Here is a 19,274-nt window from a genome sequence, read left to right on the forward strand (position 1 = left end):
CTGTTTAGCTGGTGAGTCATTTTTACTCAAGGTAAAAAGAATTTTTGGTTATAAAAAGGTTTAACTTGAAGTTTCCTTCCCCAGAGGCAACTCTGTTAACAGCTTCCTGAGTCCTTCCAGAGGTAAGCTATGCACATGCAATGTATAAACCTTAAAACAAAAAACACGGTTCTGCACTTGGTTTTTTTAACCTAACAACCTTAGATGGACATTTGGTTTAGATTAGAGTTAGATTTCTGTAAGCAGATACACAGACAATGAGTCTGAACCATACTCCATCACGCAGGTGTGCTGTTATTTACTGAAATGGCGCCTTCTGTTGGAGACTGTTAGGTGCAGCCTAAATGAATGGCTTTGAACACATTCTTTTAATGTCATGGGTATGTGCTACTGGGTAACTATTATAATTTTTGAGCTGGTGGGGGGAAGTGTATGTATTCCTTAAAATTATATAGGACAGACTACAAACATACAGTTTTCTCAAGGGGTATCCCTTTCATCTAGTTGGCAAAGGAACCTAGGATTCAGAAAGGATGAGAACCACCACTCTAAAGGGTAAAAGCTGTTTTTTGCAACAAGGAGCTAATTTATCTGGGATCCCTTCTGTCCCCTTTGAGCTTCCTTCTCTCCAGCAGCATTTCCACAGCACAGTTAGAGTGTGGGTTCAGGGAGACCCTAGTTTCAAAACCTGAACTCCCAGTGTAACTTTGGAAAGCTACTCCCCTCTATGTGCAAAAGAGGGATGACTACTTCTCCCACAGGGTGTAGTGAATTTAATGAGACCGTGCTCGGTACACAGAATGTCTGGTATATGGCTGATGCTCGGTGGATTACTGCTTTTAGTTCTAGGACAGACATCAAGAGAACTTCTAGGAAGAATTTCCTCCACATCCAGGTCCTCTACAAGCGTAAAGATGGATTGGAAGTAGATGGGGTAGGGGCGCCTGGGTAGTGCAGTTGTTAAGCGTCTGCCTTCAGCTCAGTGCGTGATCCCGGTGTTCTGGGATCGAGTCCCACATCGGGCTCCTCGGCTGGGAGCCTGCTTCTTCCTCTCCCTCTCCCCTGCTGTGTTCCCTCTCTCGCTGGCTGTCTCTCTGTCACATAAATAAATAAAATCTTAAAAAAAAAAAAAAGGAAGTAAATGGGGTAGACTATGCTGAGGGATGAACAGAGGAATAAAATACACAATTCAGATTGGTTTATTCTCCCTCCCAAAATATACTTCCATTTGTTTTGGGGTTTTTTTTCTTAAGTTTTATTTAAGTAATCTCTACACCCTACACAGGGCTCAAACTCACAACCCCAAGGTAAGAGTCGTACACTCCTCCGAGCCAGCCAGGCACCCCCCATTTAACTTTATGTGAAACTTAATCAGCAAGAAGAGCCTTGGCTGACTCACAGGGATGCTTAGGAAATAAGTCTGCATGCCACCACCATCCCCTGATCTTATGTTCTTTTTTTTAATGTACAAATGACACAGACTTTACATTTAAAAAAAATTTTTTTTTACAAATGGAGAGAAGAGACCAAACCAGGATGACTTCCCACAAGGAAGGGATCTAAGAGCTGCCCCATGAACTTCAGGCCAACACAGCTACTTCTTCCTCTTGTACCTATGAAGAAAATCCGCAGAGTAAAGGCCAACTTCCAAAGCCAGAAAGAGGAAGGAGGAGCTTTCCCATCAAAGGTCCAATCCCAAACAGGCACAACCTCTGGCCCTCCGTAACGGCAAACATTACCTGGATTTAGACTTAAAGTTTCCTCCTCGCCTCTGGTGGGGCAAGCCCAACTTTTTCCTTTCTTCAAAGGAGGGGCTGCAAGTGAGAAGATGAGATGCTGAAACGAAGCTGGACAGACGGACAATGTCTCACTGCCGCCCCCACCCAGCTCCCACATGAAGCAGTAGCATCACCGAGGCACCGTTTTCGGGGCCTGAGGTTCTAAACCGGGTGTTTCCACCTGATAATATGGGACTGTGGAAGTCAGGGCCCAGCTTTAAAAAAAAGACCAGAAGCTTCATCCATCCCCAATCCAACCCCAGTCCAAGGGATATTGGAGTGGGGGTGGGGGGGGGTATAACACATTCCTAAGAGCAAACCAGGATTCTTTGCCTTTCTAGCTCTCCTGAGAGAAAAGTCTACTTCTGAACCAGAAATTTTCACCTCCAAGGCAGGAGGGCCTTAACACTCTCCTCCTGTTTTCACCCTGGGATCCAGAGATGGGCTTAACTGGGGGCAGGGGGGTGGTTTAGACAGGAACCCTTAAAATTATATATTATAAAGCTACAAGTATATGGGAATTGGGGAGGACAGGAGGGAGAAGGTGTATAGCTTCGATTAAAATACAAAGAGCCCTATGATGACTTAAAACTCTACCCGGCTCGATACTGTTTCAGGGCCTTCTTGCTTGTGTTGGTAAGTTCTTCATCAAATACAGATTTCTTCATCTGCTTTTGTTTCTTGGCTGTGCACAGAAAGAATGGGTTAGATATATCCTCTTTGGCCCAAGCTCCTAAATCCTATCCTTACGCTCGGAGTAATGGTTCCAAGTTCAGTGGATGCTCTGACCAGATGATTTACTGACATGGCAACAAGACATTGGATCATTGGATCCCAGCAGAAAAGGGATGAAGAATTCAGAAGTGGCAGGTGTGATGAACCACTCCGAAGGATGACTGCACAGTCTCAAAGTGAAAAGAACCACTGAAATGTGAAATGGGCTGAAGACTGACTTCACTTCTTTTTACTCTGACCTGCTCCTCCAAGGGGCAGTTTGTAAGGACTTAAGCTCGAGTCAGAAAGGCCTGGGTTCAGATCCTAGCTCTCCCCATTAACCATGGGGTCACTTCACCACTTGAGAACCCAAAAATAACTGTACATACTGGTACACACATTACTCAAAAAATATGGGCTCTTATTATCCCTCCAATTTTCTCCCTGATCAGAAGCACAAGTTTCAGGGAGAACCTTCCTACCAGCTCCTGTGGGCTCCCCATCTGCCTACCAGGGCCTCTTGCTGGCTCCTCCTCAGGCATTGCTCGAGCCCTCTTGGCTCTGCGATTCCTCTTGGCCAGCCGCTCAGCAAACATCTGTGCCTTGAGGATTTCAAACTGGGACCTTTCCTCTGCCTGGAAGGAAGAATGATGTGAGTACAGAACAGACCAGGAAGCCCTGACCCATGCCACTGAGCAGGGACCCCGCCACTTACTGTCATCTCCCCCTTTTTCTTGGCATCCTTCATAAACTTCTTTCTCTTCTTCTTTCCTCTTAAGGCCAAGTCAAACTCCTGCAGAGCCTTGGCAACTAGGATGAGGAGAGAGTACACGATTTCAGGTACCATTTTACATATTTTTTTAAAAGTACACATTTTAAATTGGTACATAAAAGTTCAAAATGAGAAGCAGCAAATCACATTCTCTGCTGGTGGTCACCTCCATCTCACTAACACGCTTCTTCCACTATTTCTCCATTAATCCACTTGAGACGTTCGTTATCTACCTCGTGTTGTGAAGGATGATTTGGTTCACTTATACTCCCAGACCTTCCTGCCATATAGTTGTATCTATGTTTAACACAGAAATTTAACATGCATGCACCCTTTTTGTCCCATCAGACATAAGCAGTATTTCTTAAATTGCTGGTACAACCTCTTTGGAGGGTAATTTTGCAATCCCTAACAAAATAATAAATGCACATATCCTCCGGCCTACAATTTCACTTTCGGGGATGTATCCTGCAAATCAAATACACGTGTTTAATTGTGAAGGGGCGTTTGTACAGTTAACTCACTGCATGGTTAGAAAAGAAAAGATTATAAACAACCTCAATGTCCCTCAACAGGGAATTAATTAAATAAATTATAATCTACCCACATGATGGAAGACCATGCAGCCATTTAAAAAAAAAAAAAAAAAGGCAGCTATGTATGTGCTTGGATAAAATCTAAGCTACAAAATTAACTTGAAAAAACAAAGTATAGAAAAATGTGAATTTGTTTGATAAAAAGGGGGTAGGGAGGGCAGGGAATACATATAAAAATCTTCCTGACTTAGTTCTTTTTAAATTGTGGCAAAATAGATAGAACATAAAATTTGCCATTTTACCCATTTTTTTTTTTTTTTAATATTTGAGAGAGAGAGAGAGTGAGCAGGAAGAGAGGGAGAGGGAGAGAGTCTTAAGCAGATTCTGTGCTAAGCGTGGAGCCCGACACAGGGCTTGATCCCATGACCCTGAGATCATGACCTGAGCCGAAACCCCGTCGGACACTTACCCCAGTCAGACAACTGCACCACGCAGGCGCCCCTCACCCATTCTGAAGTACACAATTCAGTGGCATTGATTACATGCACAGTATTGCACAACTGTCACCATGACCTCTTTCTGTAACTTTTTCATCATCCCCAAACAGAAGCTCTGTAACCATTCATAACTCCCTCCCCACAACCCCTGTAATCTCTCTTCTACTTTCTGCATCGAAGGATTTACCTCACATAAGAAGAATCATTAACCATTTGTCCTTCTGCATCTGGATCATGTCACTTAGGTTCACCCTTGCAGCGCGTACCAACTTCATTACGGCTAAACCATATTCTATCGTACACGCATACCCCGTTTCGCGTAACTGTTCATCTGCTGACAGACACAGGTCGCCTCTAGCCCTTGGCTACTGTGAATAATGCTTCAGTGGACACTGGCATACAGTGTGCCTCTGAGTCCTGTTCTCAGTTCTTCTGGGAATAGACCTAGCAGTGGCCTTGCTGAGTTCTAGGAGAATTCTGTGTTCAGCTTTTTGAGGGACCTCTCCAACATACTTTTTTCCTTCTTCCTCTCTTCCTTGGTCTGGAACCAGCTTCTCTCAGGCTCGTGGTTTGATGCCTCCTTCCCCTTCTCCAGGAGCCGCTTTGCTGTGTTGATCTGTGGAGAGAGCAAAAGGATGGCTGCCATGACAGCTCTGTCTGATAATATGTAGAACGGCAGCTGCAGGAAGGCACACGTCTGGCCGACACCGCGTTTCGTCAGGGCAGGACCAGCAGAGGCTGCCACAGCCTGCTTCCCGCCCAGCCCTGCAGGCCCCCCACCCTCCGCGCAGCCCCACCTGGGCTTCCGACTGCTGCAGCTCTTTCTCCTCGGCCTCTAGCTGCAGAACTGCATACACGTCCTTCTCCATCTTCTCAATCTTATCCCGGAATTTGAGAATGACATCTCAAAGGGAAGAGAACAACAAAAATTTTTAAGTAAGGATAAATACTGTGTAACTGATGAAAATAATACAGATGTGCGTTTAGTGACAAAAGAGAATTGGGGTTTCTTATGGGTGACTTCTCTGCTTCACAACACACACCCCCATCCCACCCCCCAAAGAGCCTGTTGCTCTTGGAATAAATTCCAAACTCCTACATGTGGTCCCTGCCCTCGGAGCTTCTATCTCTGCCCTTGTTCACCGTGCCCTAGGCCCTCTCTGGCTCTTCCTTGACTCTGACTCACACCACGTCTGTTCCTGCCTCAGAGGTTTTGCCCTGGTTTTCTCTGCTTGGCACACTGTCCGCAGACCACTCACAGCTGCCTCATTCTTATCTAGGACTCAGCTCAAATGCCATCTGTTCAGATGCCTTTCCTAAACAGCTTTCGAAAGCAGCATCTCTCCTCCTGTCATTCTGGATCACATCTACTCTTATTATTTATTGTCTTTTCCCCACCAGAGTATCAGCTGTTTTGTTTCCTGCTATATCCCTAATACCTAGGATAGAATAAACAGCACCGGGCACTTGGTAGTACTCCATAACTGCTAGAGGGAATGAATTAAGTGAAACTGAAAAAAAAAAAGAAAGAAAAAAAGACACGTATGAATGGAATAAAGGTCTCAAAGGATATGTGCCTAAATGCTAACAGTGGTGAGCCCTTCCACAAGCAATTACACTTTGGCTTTTATTTGCTAATTTCTAACACTGAATATATATTATTTTTATAAATTTAAAAAACAAAGGATGTGACCCTACAGATGAGAAGGAAATGAATGAAAGACATCTAGAACAAGTAAGTGCTGACCTCTTTCCCCCACCAAAAGGAAGGGGGGGGGGGGGCGCGGTGATTAATAGGGCTTTTGCCCCAAGAAGGAGGCTTCTCTTCCCAAAGGTTGGAAAGTAACCTATGAGTGGGGCAGTCGAGGCGTAAGTCTGTCTCATTCCCTTTCACACAGAGAGAGACACAGAGGGCAAGGTGAGACCGGTCCAGGGTCACTCAGCAAGGAAGCTGCAGGACTGGAGTCCAAATCCGGCTCCTGACTACTCTCACCTATGACCCCCTACTCCTGGCTCTGTCCCACAGAGTCTGGTCTAGGACCCTCCCTGTCCACCCCAACCGCCGTGAGCTGCTGCAGTAGTGCCCACTCACCTTGGGGAAGTACCCGGGCCTTCACGGGGGCCTTGGCGGCTTTCACGATCTCCTTTAGCGTCTTCCGCTCTTCTTCTCCCACCAGAGACACTGAGCGCCCAGCCCTACCCGCCCGTGCTGTTCGTCCCACCCGGTGCACGTAATGCTTGATGGTGTTGGGCATCGTGAAGTTAATTACCTGGAAGGTCAAAGTCAGACCTGGGAGTTGGAGAGAGGACACAAGGAGGCAAAAAGACTCCCACCAAAAGTTCAAGGAAGATGGGGGCTACTCACCGTTTTAACACCCTCGATGTCAAGGCCACGAGCTGCCACATCTGTGGCCACAAGGATGTCGATCTGTTCGTCCTTAAAGCGCCTGGAAATAGCCACAAACAGATGTTCACCTAGATACTCAACCCCGAAAATGCTCCACAGGAGCCTGAGCCAGAAGAGAGAACACAAATCCTTTTGAATTCAACCAGGAGAGTACAGATTGTCAGTGATAATCTAAGAGAGATCCTAAACGTCAGACCGTCTAATACGCGACAACGTAAACATCCTGTGACGTAGAACAAACACAGTTTGGTTTATACCACCTTAAGCCCCAACTCCTACAAATACGAAAGTTCGGGAACCACAGAGCTAGACTGTAGAAGTAGCGTATGCAAATGTCTCAGCATTCAAAGCAGCCTTTCTTTAAGAAAATACCTTTCAGCTGCCTATGATAAATGCAGACAGATGAATTCTAAAGGGTCCCGCCTGGCCTACAAGCATGACTCCATTCTACGAGAATTAACAACAAAAAATACATGGAAAACACAGGACATGGCAAAGTACATCCTTAGGAAATGGTGGCTGGCTTTGATTTCAAATCTCGTTCTATCAGACCTAGGTATGCCCACTGCTCTGGAAAAGCTACAGAACACAGGACATGTGCTGTGCCTTCCCAAGTCAGGATTTCCTGCTGTGGCCCCACTCAGCAGCTCCAACACTCGAGCCCTGGGGCTTCTGCAAGACTACGAGGAGTTCCGAATGTATCTAAGACATAACCTTACAGCAGCTGGACTAAAATCTTGAAAGTGGGGAACTGTGCCATCTGCATCCCCTGCAATCTCTCTAACGTGACCTCTGGGTGGTTATTTTCTCTGTCTCTATGAGGAGAGCCCTCTCTGAAGGATGGGTGGGAGCCTGAGCCTCCCAAAGCTTACCGGAGGGCTTCCAGCCGCTGCGTCTGTGACAGGTTGCCGTGGAGCTCGCCCACCTGCAGCCCCATGAGCCCCAGAAGGATGTGCATGCGGTGGGCCTGCTTCTTGGTCTGGGTGAACAGCATCACATGGTCAGTGAAGGTTCTTGTCAGCAGAGCTGGGGGGAGAGAGGAGTGAGCTGGAAGCCACTTCCAATACATACACCCTCCACACCTGTGAAGTGGCTGCTGTGGCTGGCACCGGGGGAGAGAGGCAAGGTCCCTGCCTTGTGAGGCTCACATTCCAGGGCACAGAAGAGAGGCCAATTCCCAATTCCCAAAGGTGACAAATGCTGTGAGAGAATGAAGGAAAGATGGGGACACAGCTTTAGGGCTGGCCTCTCTTAAGAGGTGATGTTAGGCTGAATGACAGGGCAGGCTTGTTCACAAGATTTGGGGGAAGATTCCAGCCAGAGGAAGGAGCAAATGTGAAGGCCGCAAGGAAGGACAAGCTTGGTGGCTTTGAGAGAACGAAAGCAAGAGTGTGGCTGGGCATCCAGGCAGGCAGGGGCCAAGTCCCAGAGGGCTGTACCGGACTCACTAAGGAGTGTAGACTGTGGTCTGAGAGCAACGGGAGACACCCGACAGTTGTAAATAGGGAGGAAACATGGGTGAATGTTCGCTTGTAAATGATCATTTTAAATGATCTGCAGTGTGGAGAATGGGTCAGCAAGGGACAAGAGTGGGAGTAGGAGCCAAGTCCAAGGCCACTGCAACAATTCAGGAAAGAGTCAGCAGCTTGAAACAAGGGCCAGAGGGGCAGTTGTGGAGGAAGTAGTTGGGTGTTCAGTAGGACCTAAGGAGGACTGGACAGTGGAAGGGAGGTGAGATGACAGAAGAAAGGGAGGAAGGACCCATGGCCAAAGTGGCAGAGCACATTAACGGCAGTACCACACAGCAGGTCAGGGAAGTCCATCAGAGCAGGTGCCAGGCAACACCCAGCCGCTTGAGTGTGCCACCCAGAAGGCCAAGGGAGTCCAGCACCCCCCTGTCCAGTCCCTCCCTGGGCTTTCACCTGCCACAATGGCTTCCCGGTCGCCTTCCCGATTCGGCCGGATCCGGATGAACTCCTGCCGCAGGAAGGGGGCCACGTCCGTGTTGCTGTTGACAAATATTCGGACAGGATTCTTCAAGGAAACAGAAGCCAGATCTTTTACCTGCCCAGGACAAACACAGGGATGCTCACTGGCCTGCCAGGAGGCAGGGGGTAGGGGGTGGGAGTAGAGGTGGAGGCAAGCCACACTTGCCCCAGGCCACCCCCTGCAGTCCAGCCTGGGTCCTCTGCATCCGTCCATTCACCCAGCCAAGCAGAATTCCTATGGCCCACCTCATCTGTCATGGTGGCTGAGAAGAGCATGGTCTGGCGGTGGTGGGAACACATCCGGATGATCTCCTTCATCTGCTCCTCGAAGTACTCGTCCAACATCCTGATGAGGAGGGAGAAGGAATCAAGAGAAATGGACTGAGTTTGCATCTGTCACAATGACGGACAGAAAACATCGGACAAGCTGATGTTCTGATGTTGTAACTGGTTATGCTTCAGGCTCATTTATTTACCCATGTATTAATATTGTTAGGTTACCCTTTCACTAAGATTTATCAAGAACTAGCATTTGGCCACATTTGTTTTATCTCCTTTTTTCTTTTTGCTGAACTGTATATAAGTAAGTGGCAGACATCACAACACCTTCCCCCTAACGATCTCAGCACACGTTCCCTAAGAAAGGACCTTCTCCCTATACAGCCATCATGTCATTGTCACACCCCAAACATTTAAGTGTTTGAATAATACCTGAAGTACAGTCCAAATTCAAATATCCCTCACTGTCCCCAAAATGTCATTTTATAGCGATCTTTTTATTTTTTTAATCCAGGAAACCAAAGTTCCTATGTTGCATTGGTTGTCATGTTTCTTTAGTCTCCCTTAATCTAGAGAAGTCTCCTTAAGCTTTCACATTCTGTCTTTGTCTGCTCAGTTCCCAGTGACTGGATTCGGTTAACTCATCGCAGCGAGAAGGTACAGCGGCGCGGCTGTGCACTTCCCTCAACATCGAGAGACACAGACCGTCCGTTTGCTCCAGTACCACTGACGTGAGTTTGATCACATGGTTGACGTGGCATCGGCCAGTTCTCTTTGCTGTAAAGGAACCTTCTTCTCTTTGTAGATAATATTAATCAGTAGGATTACTTTGACTCCAATTTGTTCAGCTGACTCAATCCTTCACAGTTCTTCCCCCAGTTCAGGCTCCAGTCGAGCATCACGTACCACATTGAGTTGTCATGGTCCTTGATCTCTTTAATAGGAAACATGCAGCCTTTCTTGGTCTTCTGAGACTTTAACATTTTTTAAGAATACAATTTTCTTCCCCTTTAAAACTGTGATCAGATTACATTCCCTTTGCTCAGGAAGATCTCCTTTACCTCCCTCATGACTCAAGAATGGTTCATTTGCTCTGGGGGATCCAATCGGTTATTCAACAAACACTTACTGAGCACCTGCTAGATACCAGACACAACCCTGGGCACAGAGCAGCAAGCACCACGAAGCCGGCCCTTCACAATATGGTCCAGGGGAGAGGAGGTCACAACCACCACACAGGCACTCAGGCGACAATGTGGGAGGCTGGAGAGGCACAGCACCTCAGAGGACGGGAAGCAGGAACTGTTCAGACAGTGGTCAGCAAAGGTGCTTCGGGTAAGTGACAACTGGAGCAGAACCTGAGGAGGTACAGGTCATTCCAAACTGAGGGGACAGCAAGCGCAGAAGCCCTGACGTGGGGCTGTGCTGACAGGACTTCCCAATGGACGCTGTGTGGTGGGAGATGAGGCCACAAGAGTGATGCAAAGGATTCTGGCCTGACCCACTGGGAGGACGGAGCTGCCATGCACGGACGTGGGAAGAGGGAGGGGCGTACGGGGTCCGAAGCCCGGCTCCAGACCTGTTTAGTGTGGAGATGCTTTAATTGGAGAGTAAACCTGCACAGGCTTTGGGGTTATTTGTGGCCTCCTTCCCCTGCCTCCACTTTGATCACGAGTCCAGTTCACTGAGGTTCATTCTGTTCGGTCATGAAGGAAAGAGGTGAGCAGATGGGACCCATATGAGAGAAAGGGGGGGAGGGGGTCCCCTACCACAGTAACAGAGGCTGTTCAATCCTCACCGTGCACTGGCACTCTACCTGTATTACTCCTTGAATCCTCAACACCATGAGGGGGTATTATTCTTACCCCTCACTTACAAACAAGAGATTTGCTTTAGAATCCACATAACAGGGGCGCCTGCCTGGCTCAGCCGGTGGAGCAGGATACTCTTTTTTTTTTTTTTTTTTTTTTTTTTTTTTTTTTTTTTAAAGATTTTATTTATTTATGTGACAGAGAGACAGCCAGCGAGAGAGGGAACACAGCAGGGGGAGTGGGAGAGGAAGAAGCAGGCTCCCAGCGGAGGAGCCTGATGTGGGACTCGATCCCGGATCGCCAGGATCACGCCCTGAGCCGAAGGCAGACGCTTTAATGACTGCGCTACCCAGGCGCCCCGGAGCAGGATACTCTTGATGTCAGGGTTGTGAGTTCGAGTTCCATGTTGAGTATAGGGATTACTTAAAAATTTTAAAAATCTTAAAAAAAAAAAAAAGAACCTAAATAATATTTCCAAATCTCTGTTAGGAAACGGTAGAACCAGAATTTGATCTACCCTCCCTCTTAACCGTCCCATTAGAGAGAAAAAAAGCAGGATAATCGAGACGAACAATGAACAGATGTCCACATGTGAGCAGCTGAATTGGCATCGCACGCATGGCTATGGCAAGATCCATGAAGAATCATGCAGAGGCAGGTTCTCTTCTGGGGTGCGGCCCCCAGGACCCCGGAGCACTTGGGGCCCCACCGTTTCAGATGTACCTGTCAGCCTCATCCAGGATGAGCACCTCAATGCTGCTCAGGTGGAAGGAAGGGCAGTTGTGGAGGTGATCGATGAGCCGGCCTGGGGTGGCGATGAGGATGTCAGGCGCTGCCCTCAGAGCTGCTTCCTGAGACTTCACGTCCAGGCCTCCTGCAGAGAAGAGCCCCGCCAGGTGGCCGAGTCAGTCAGTTGTTCAACAGCATGGACCGGGCCCTGCCACCTGCCACGTCCCGTGCCAGATGCAGGGGAAACAGCAGAGAACGAGACTGACTAAGGCCCCGCTTGTGTGGATTTTACAAGATGTTGGGAGAAACAGATTATTTCATTACAACTGTGCTAAGTGTGAAAAAAGATGATGACATGAAGGCACTTCAGAACAGAAGGACTCAAACACCCAAGGACTGACAGAAGCAGCTGCGAAAGCAAATGATTTCTCCATCACCTTTGCCTTCCCACTGCAGAGGGAGGGTCACGTGAAGGTTGGTGAACAGTACCATAGAACATCATCAGAAAAAATCTGCCCCAAATATTTGATTCTTTATTCATAGAAGGAAGAAATTACATCCTAAATTTGTTCAGTCCCAAGAAAATTTTTTTGCCCTGAATTCTGAAGTTTCATTTTTTAAGGCTGGTGAAATCTCAGTGAAACCCTCTCCCCTCCCCCCAACTCTCTACTCTGAAAACACCTCATCTGGTTTTTCAAGTGGGTTTAATCATAGGAAGGCCTTCCTGGTACCCGTCATCCTCAGATGGTGGGCCCCCCCGCCCCACTTCACAGTCTCTCAGGGGCGTCAGACACTCACCCACGGCCAGGCAGGTGGTGATGTTGCAGAACTGAGCCAGCTGCTTGGTGACGGAGTGCACCTGGATGCCCAGCTCTCGGGTGGGAACCAGCACGAGCACGCGTGTGACCGGAGCCTGGCGGGGTTTGTAGATCAGACGCTCCAGGACGGGCAGGGCGAAAGCAGCGGTTTTACCTGGAGAAGAAGGCAGCAGAAAACAGTGAGACGAGCTTCAGTCCCTTCAAGGTTCAGATTTTCACCTGAGCCCAGAAAACCTACCTATCTGCTCAGGCGGAAATTAAGCAACTTTTTTTTTAATAAGCTTTTTTTCTGGTTTTAAACCACAGGGTCAATGTAAAAAATCTGAGAAGTACAAAAAAATATGAAAATAATAAAAATCACCCACAACTCTGCCAACCAGAGATAAACATTAACATAATGTTATCGAGATTGCCAATATTTTTCTTAATGGACAAAAATATAAAAATAAAAAATTTAATGCAATAACACTATATATTCTGTTCAGTAATCCCCTTTCAAAAAAAGCATAACAGGGGCACGTGGCTGGCTGAGTTGCTAGAACATACAGCTCTTGATCTTGGGGTGACAGGTTTGAGCCCCACACTGGATGTAGAGATCACTTAAAAAAAAAAAAAACGTATTTCCTGTTTCTTTATTTTTAAATGGTTGCATAATAATTCTATCATGTGACTACTTCTATAATTAACTGTACTGACCTACAACACCATGATGAACGTCTGTTTCATAAAATCTTTATTCCTATTGCAGCACCTGGGTGGCTCAGTTGGTTGGGTGTCTGACTCTTGATTTCGGATCAGGTCGTGATCTCAGGGTCGTGGGATAGAGCCTTGCATTGGGCTCTGCTCTCAGCGGGGAGTCTGCTTGAGGATTCTCTCTCTCCTTTACCCTCTCTCCCTGCCCCTCTTAAATTAAAAAAAAAAAAAAACTTTACTCCTATTATGGCAGCAACAAGAGATCACAAGCACAGAGACACCCTAATACGATAGTTATAGGTCACAGATTTCAGGGAGTCTCATGAAGGTCACTTTTATTTATACATAAGCCCCAGTCATAGGAGTAAAGATTCTATGAAAAGAATGTTCATCACAATGTTGTATATTAACGAAGTTAATTATAGAGTAGAAACAGTTATGTAATAGAATACCATACAACCATATTTTAAAAGTGAAGAGTACTTAGAGAAATAGGAAAATGTATGTTGAGGTTTTTAACAGGGTTAGGGTTATAGTGTTATTGCATTACAATGTGTATTTGCATATTTAGCCAAGTGGCCCTGGGGTAGATCAACCTAGACCCCTACTGCAGGTTGAACAGCCTCCTCCTGCCTCCTCCTCTCCTCGCCCCCCCAAGTCACTATCCTTTTTACCTGTCCCAGTGGCTGCACAGGCACAGATATCCTTCCCCAACAGACCCACAGGTATGCAGGCCTTCTGGATTGGGGTGGGCTGCTTGAAGCCCATGACTGTAATGGCCTGAAGAGAAAAGACGAAGTCAGACAGGATGGAGAGGAGGAGTCTCAGCAGGAAACAAACAAGGCAGGTTTCCCCACAGGCGGTAACTGCTTCAGTCCCTCCCAGTCATTCATTCTACAAACATTCATCGAGTGCCAACCATGTCGGAGACCTGTTCAAGGCACTGAGATATAGCAGTAAACCAAAGAAATAAAGACCCTGCCCTTGGCAATCTTACAGACTGGTAGGAAAAAAGACCAAACACCATTACATGCCATATGGAGAAAACCACAGCAGTCCAGGAGGCGGGGGACGAGTACGATTTACAGTAGGGTCAGGGAAAGTCCCATTGAGCAGAGGATGCTGAGTAGAACCCTGAAAGAGGCGAGGAGCACCCCAACCAGATCGCTGGAAAAACCTTCCAGGCAGAGGGAACAGTAAGTGCAAAGGCCCTGAGGAAGAAAACGCCTAACCTGTTTGAGGGCCAGGGAGGAGCCCAAGGTGGCCAGAGCAGAATGCGTGCTAGGAGACCTCACCAGAGGAGACCAAAAAGGGCAGGGCCTTATAGGCCAACATGGAACTTTTTAAGAGGGTTCTCTGGCAGCTGTGTGGACAACAGAATTTAGGGAGGCAAAGAGCCCAGTTTAGGGCAGGGTGACTGCAATAATCCCATGGTTGCCGAAAGAAGCCACTACCTTCAGGAGAGGGCGGGAAAGGTTCATGTCCTGGAATGAGAGGTTTTCATCATACTGAGATGCATCTTCAAAAAATCCTCCTGTTTCCTACACCGGGAAATCAAAAGATAGAACGAGAATTCAGCAAAATGGGCCTGAGGAAACTAACTGGCCTTAAAGTCCTGTCAGGCTGCAAAAATACGCTGTATGCTGTCTTCCACGCTCATGCTCACCTGTCCTTTCTTCTTCTTCTTCCGCTCCTTTACTTTGAGTGTGTCTGTGGAGAAAAACAGAACGACCATCAGCGTTCATACTTACTGAGCATCTATAATCTGCCAGCCGCTGTCCTAAGTGCCTTCCGTGGATACCTCACTGAACCCACACAACAGCCTGAGGGAGCTACTGTCATTAGCCTCGTTTGACGGTGAGGACAGCGTGCAGCAAACTCGGCAAGTACCAGAGACCAGGCTCTCAACCACTGCACTCTATTATCATGCCTGAGCACTCACTTCTGCAAGAAATATTTATGGAGCACCCACTACGTGGCCCGGTGGGATGTGGGGGACCTATAACCCCAAATAAGTCTGAGTCTTAGAGGTGCCAGCAGCTGTGCGGGGCTGAGGAGGAGGAAAAGGGTACAGTCTGCCGGCGAAGTACACCCACCCTAACAAAACCCCACGAAAAACGGGAAGCTAGAAGGAGTTCGACCTGGAGATCTTAAATGTGACTGTGTAGAACACAGGAAATCCTACAAAGGAAAGGTGGACTCTTTCCAATTTCCTGCCCCCGTTTCCTACAGCGCCTCTGTGGTGCCTACCTGCTTTGGTGAGGATGTTCTCATCAGCTGACGAGTAATCCGTCTCTGAGTCTTCGTCTTCTGGGCCTTCCTCATCTTTCCCTTCAGAGTCTTCCTGCTCCTCCGGTTCAGAGCCCTCCTTTGCTTCTTTCACCTTCTCTAACTTCGCAGACTTGGCTTCTTTATCCTGGAAAAAAATATTACAGTGAAGCAAGGCAACTACAAACTTCAGGAAATCCAGAACCTCTGAAGAGCATTACCATGCTCTCCGGCCTGGGCAGAGCGCTCTGTGGACTCTCAGTGATTATTAAGAACAGACACACAGAGAAGCCTGTGTGCACCGCCGCACTCCAATTCAGGCTTAAAGAAAAATGGTGGGGTCGTGTGGAGGGCAAAGCTCCGGGCTTTACACGGAGAAGCACCTGCTCTGCTTTCTCACCTCTGTTTTCCTTTTCTTGCGGACTTTCTCAATCTTCTCATCTAATGTAGTGGCTGCCCTCTGCAGATAAAAATAAGATGAATAAGAAAGACATATATGGGAAAGACACAAAGCAAGGTTTCTCTGAGGGCTGGGTCTCCAACGTTAATATAGAAGAGGCTTGTCTGTCCTTGGACAGATTAATCAATCTGCAGATTATTCACAACCACCACCAAACAACGTAACAAATAAAGAGTCAAGTGTGAAAAACCTTTACTTGGAACCAAGAACATCCACATTTTAGAAGGTGTTTACAATTTAGAAGAATAGAATTACCAAGAGATGTCACATTTATTTATCTGAATGCTACTTAGAAAAACCCTTCCCCACGCTAATCAGACAAAATTTAGCCTAGCAATTAAATACTGAAATCAAAGGAAACTCCGGTAATGCTGGATACTGCTAAAACTTTTAGAAAGGGTAAGTAATGGCAGGCCTCCCTCATATATGCTCAAAGCACCCTGAACTGCCACAGTATTTGCCACAACTATAATTAACTGTGTAATTATTTGTTTACTTATCTTCTACCCTGCTGGCCTGCAAGCTTTGTAAGACCAAGTCTTTAATTACATGGGGTCTATATGCCCAGACCTGGGAACAAACGTAATACTTGTTAAGTGAACCTGGAGTGAACTTTCATCAAAACGTGGAACAGGGGAACAAACACTTCATAATTAATTTGAAAAAGGAAAATTTTTCTGGCATTCTCTGAAAAAATACTGAAAAGGAAAAAAAAAATCACAAAGAAATCCTGTGCAGGCGACCATGAAGAGGCAATGCGGGTTTATTTTATCACCACACCAACAGAGTAGGGAGTAAATAGCTCTGAGCAGGCAGTACTTCTCTGAGGCCCATGGAATGGAAAACAATGCTGATGCGTCTTCTAGCTCGCTCACCAGATTCAAAGGAAAACATGGGATCTTGGCAAATAAGCAGATGACAGTGACATTTGTGGCAGCCTTGGCTATGCTGTGGGGGAACCAGGGACCCTAAACAGTGAGATCACCTGGCAAGTGACAGAATGACAGTATCTGTGGGACAGATCAAAACACTACTACCAAGGGTGCACGCCAGACTGTTCTTTGTTACAAACTAAAGTAACAAAAGTTTCTCTCTAGTATTCAAAACAAGGAGGGAACACCTATAAAGAGACCATTTTAACATAGCTACGCTCATTTTTTTTAAGTCAAGCAATTTATACGTAATATTTGGTATTCCTAAACCATTAGACCAGTAATCAGATTCCCTCTAAAACATTTTTCTCACATTTTAGGTGTATAATATCAGGAAGGTCTCCCTCAATATATACTGAAGTTAATCTAAGTTCGCCACACCCTCCTCGAGGAAAAGCCATCATGGATATCTTCTAACGAAGGAAATAAGATATTTCTGATACTGTAAAATATTCATGTGTTTTAACTAGTCTGTAATAGAATCTATGTTGCCACATTTTACACTTCGGTTTTAATCAAGACGGGGTTACTTGTGCCTGCTTCTCCCCACCCCCTCAAAACTATACCACATATTTCCAAGAGTTCCAGCATTTGCTGAATGTAAGCAGACGGCAAAAAGCAGAGAGGTTAGACCCTGAAACCTACTGTCCAACCTTAACAGCCCACGGCCCGGAACTGCCTATCACTGTCCGTTCTCACCTTCTTCTTGAGCTGGCTCATGACATCAGCCATGGCCCAGCTGCCATCATATGCCCCCTCCTTCTCAGTGAAAATGAAGTCAGGGTTGAAATCAGCACTGCGGTTCTTCTGCAAGGCTTTCTGCTTTCTTCCCAGCACAATGGGCCCCTGGGAAGAGGGAGAAGCAGGATGACTACGGCGCTGAGATGAAAGAACACACAATAGGAATCTACGGTTGTCATGGGAGATTTTAGCACAGCTCTCTCAGTAACTTACAGATCATGCAGACAAAAAATAAGTGCAGAAAATCTGAAGAGCACAATCAATGAGCTTCATTCCTGTGAACATATAGACAAGGCGGCATCTACCACTGGAGAGTGTGCGTTCCGAACAAACACGGAATAGGTGCAAAAACTGATCACACAGGAGGCCTTTAGGCAAATCTTCAAAAAGTTTCAAAGGAATCAATATCATACAGACGCTTTTCTCTTGCAGCAATTCAATTAAGTTAGAAACACAAAAACCCATTCATCTAAAAACTGGAAAGGAAGGAAGGCTGGCTGAATTATGGCTTCTGAGAACTAGAAAGTGCTACACTGACCTTTGTTCTTCACTTTAAACAATCTCATAAGAACTCTCACCCTAAAGTTTATTATTAATAATGATTACATAGTGGAACTATTGATAGCTGTACAGCACTTCATATTTTGACTTTGGTATTATCATTTGCCATATTTGCTCCACTACTTTTTAATGATAGTTTTCCATTCAAGAAATGAAAAGATCATTCCAGCTGCTAAGTAGTGAATGGGGGAGGGGGGAGAGAAAGAGCTGGAGACCAGGTACCTCAGGTTGCTGGGTCTCCAGGCACAAGGTGGCAGTGGCTTGGGCTAGGGTAGGCTAGGAGAAAGGGGGAAAAATTAAAGGGCGATTCCTGAGCTAGTCTGAATGAAACTGGAGGGGAGTGAGAAGGAAGACGCTGTAAAGGATGACGCTTAGGTTTCTGGCTTGAGATGGAGCAGGTTGGGAAGGTGAGGGAGACCCGAGTTAGCTTTGGTGAAGCTGAATTCGTGGAGGCCGTGGGACACCCGCGCGGAGGTGTCTGTAGGCAGATGAGGCTACAGTGGGGCAAACACCCGGGCTGGATCTTTGTAGGTTGAGCACCTTTTTCATGACACTGTTCCTCTTTTAATTGCCACACTGCTTAACGTCTGTAACCCTCCTCCCACCCGGCATAAGCTTCAGAAGAGTGGTGTCCTTGCCCATCTTGTTCACTACTGCGTCCCGAACGCTGAACACTAGGTGTAGCCTGCAGACACCTCCACCTGGGTGTCCCATGGCCTCCATGTCAATAAATACTGGCTTAATGAACGAACCCCTGATCAGGAACCACGACTGGCTTCGCCTCTGGAGCTCTATTACACAGAGCCTGGATTCAACATCAGTGAAGGGGTACTGAGCTCGCCAACACCACACGGCGCGTTACCGGCAAGGCGCAGAAGTGAGCAAAAGCGGTTGGTGACCAAACTGAGGAAGATCTCGGGGTCCCCTTCCAGGACACTTGCCGACCTGGCAGGAGGATGCTGAGAAGCTAGGGGCAGGGGCCCGAGGAATCACGGAGAAGGCAAGCAGTCACGGAAATCCGACTGCACGCCACCGCGCCCCCAACCCCGATCAACTCATACCTCCTCCTCCTCCTCGTCCCCGGAGTCAGACTCAGGATCCCCCGGCACTTCGTCATCTTCGCCTATGGTCCCGATTAAACCCAACTCCTCAAGCATGCTGCCGTTGCCCCACTTCCGGAAATCAGCTCTCACGCAGGCCAGCCCTTACTTTCGGACTGCCTCCTCGTCGTCACTGCGCATGTGCTGACATCACTTCCGCTTGGGGGAAGGCCCCGCGGCGCTCCCTCCT

The 19,274-nt window shown here is 47.1% G+C and overlaps 1 protein-coding gene across 1 annotated transcript; it reads right to left on the bottom strand.

The window, feature by feature from the left end:
* Nucleotides 1-1,438: 1,438 nt before the first annotated feature.
* On the bottom strand, nt 1,439-19,223 carry DDX27 (DEAD-box helicase 27). Its single transcript, XM_026503701.4, has 21 exons — nt 19,046-19,223; nt 17,382-17,528; nt 15,691-15,750; nt 15,273-15,438; nt 14,689-14,732; nt 14,477-14,563; nt 13,697-13,802; nt 12,310-12,483; nt 11,506-11,656; nt 8,939-9,038; nt 8,627-8,768; nt 7,577-7,730; nt 6,663-6,744; nt 6,390-6,567; nt 5,095-5,201; nt 4,811-4,913; nt 3,208-3,302; nt 3,004-3,127; nt 2,376-2,463; nt 1,740-1,814; nt 1,439-1,613 (listed from the first exon to the last, which is right to left on the bottom strand). The coding sequence occupies exons 1-21, from the start codon at nt 19,139-19,141 to the stop codon at nt 1,595-1,597; spliced, it is 2,298 nt and encodes a 765-aa protein (XP_026359486.2). The 5' UTR covers nt 19,142-19,223; the 3' UTR covers nt 1,439-1,594.
* Nucleotides 19,224-19,274: the final 51 nt, after the last annotated feature.

The sequence above is a fragment of the Ursus arctos genome, unplaced genomic scaffold, assembly GCF_023065955.2.
Source record: "Ursus arctos isolate Adak ecotype North America unplaced genomic scaffold, UrsArc2.0 scaffold_16, whole genome shotgun sequence".
Classification (NCBI taxonomy): domain Eukaryota; kingdom Metazoa; phylum Chordata; class Mammalia; order Carnivora; family Ursidae; genus Ursus; species Ursus arctos.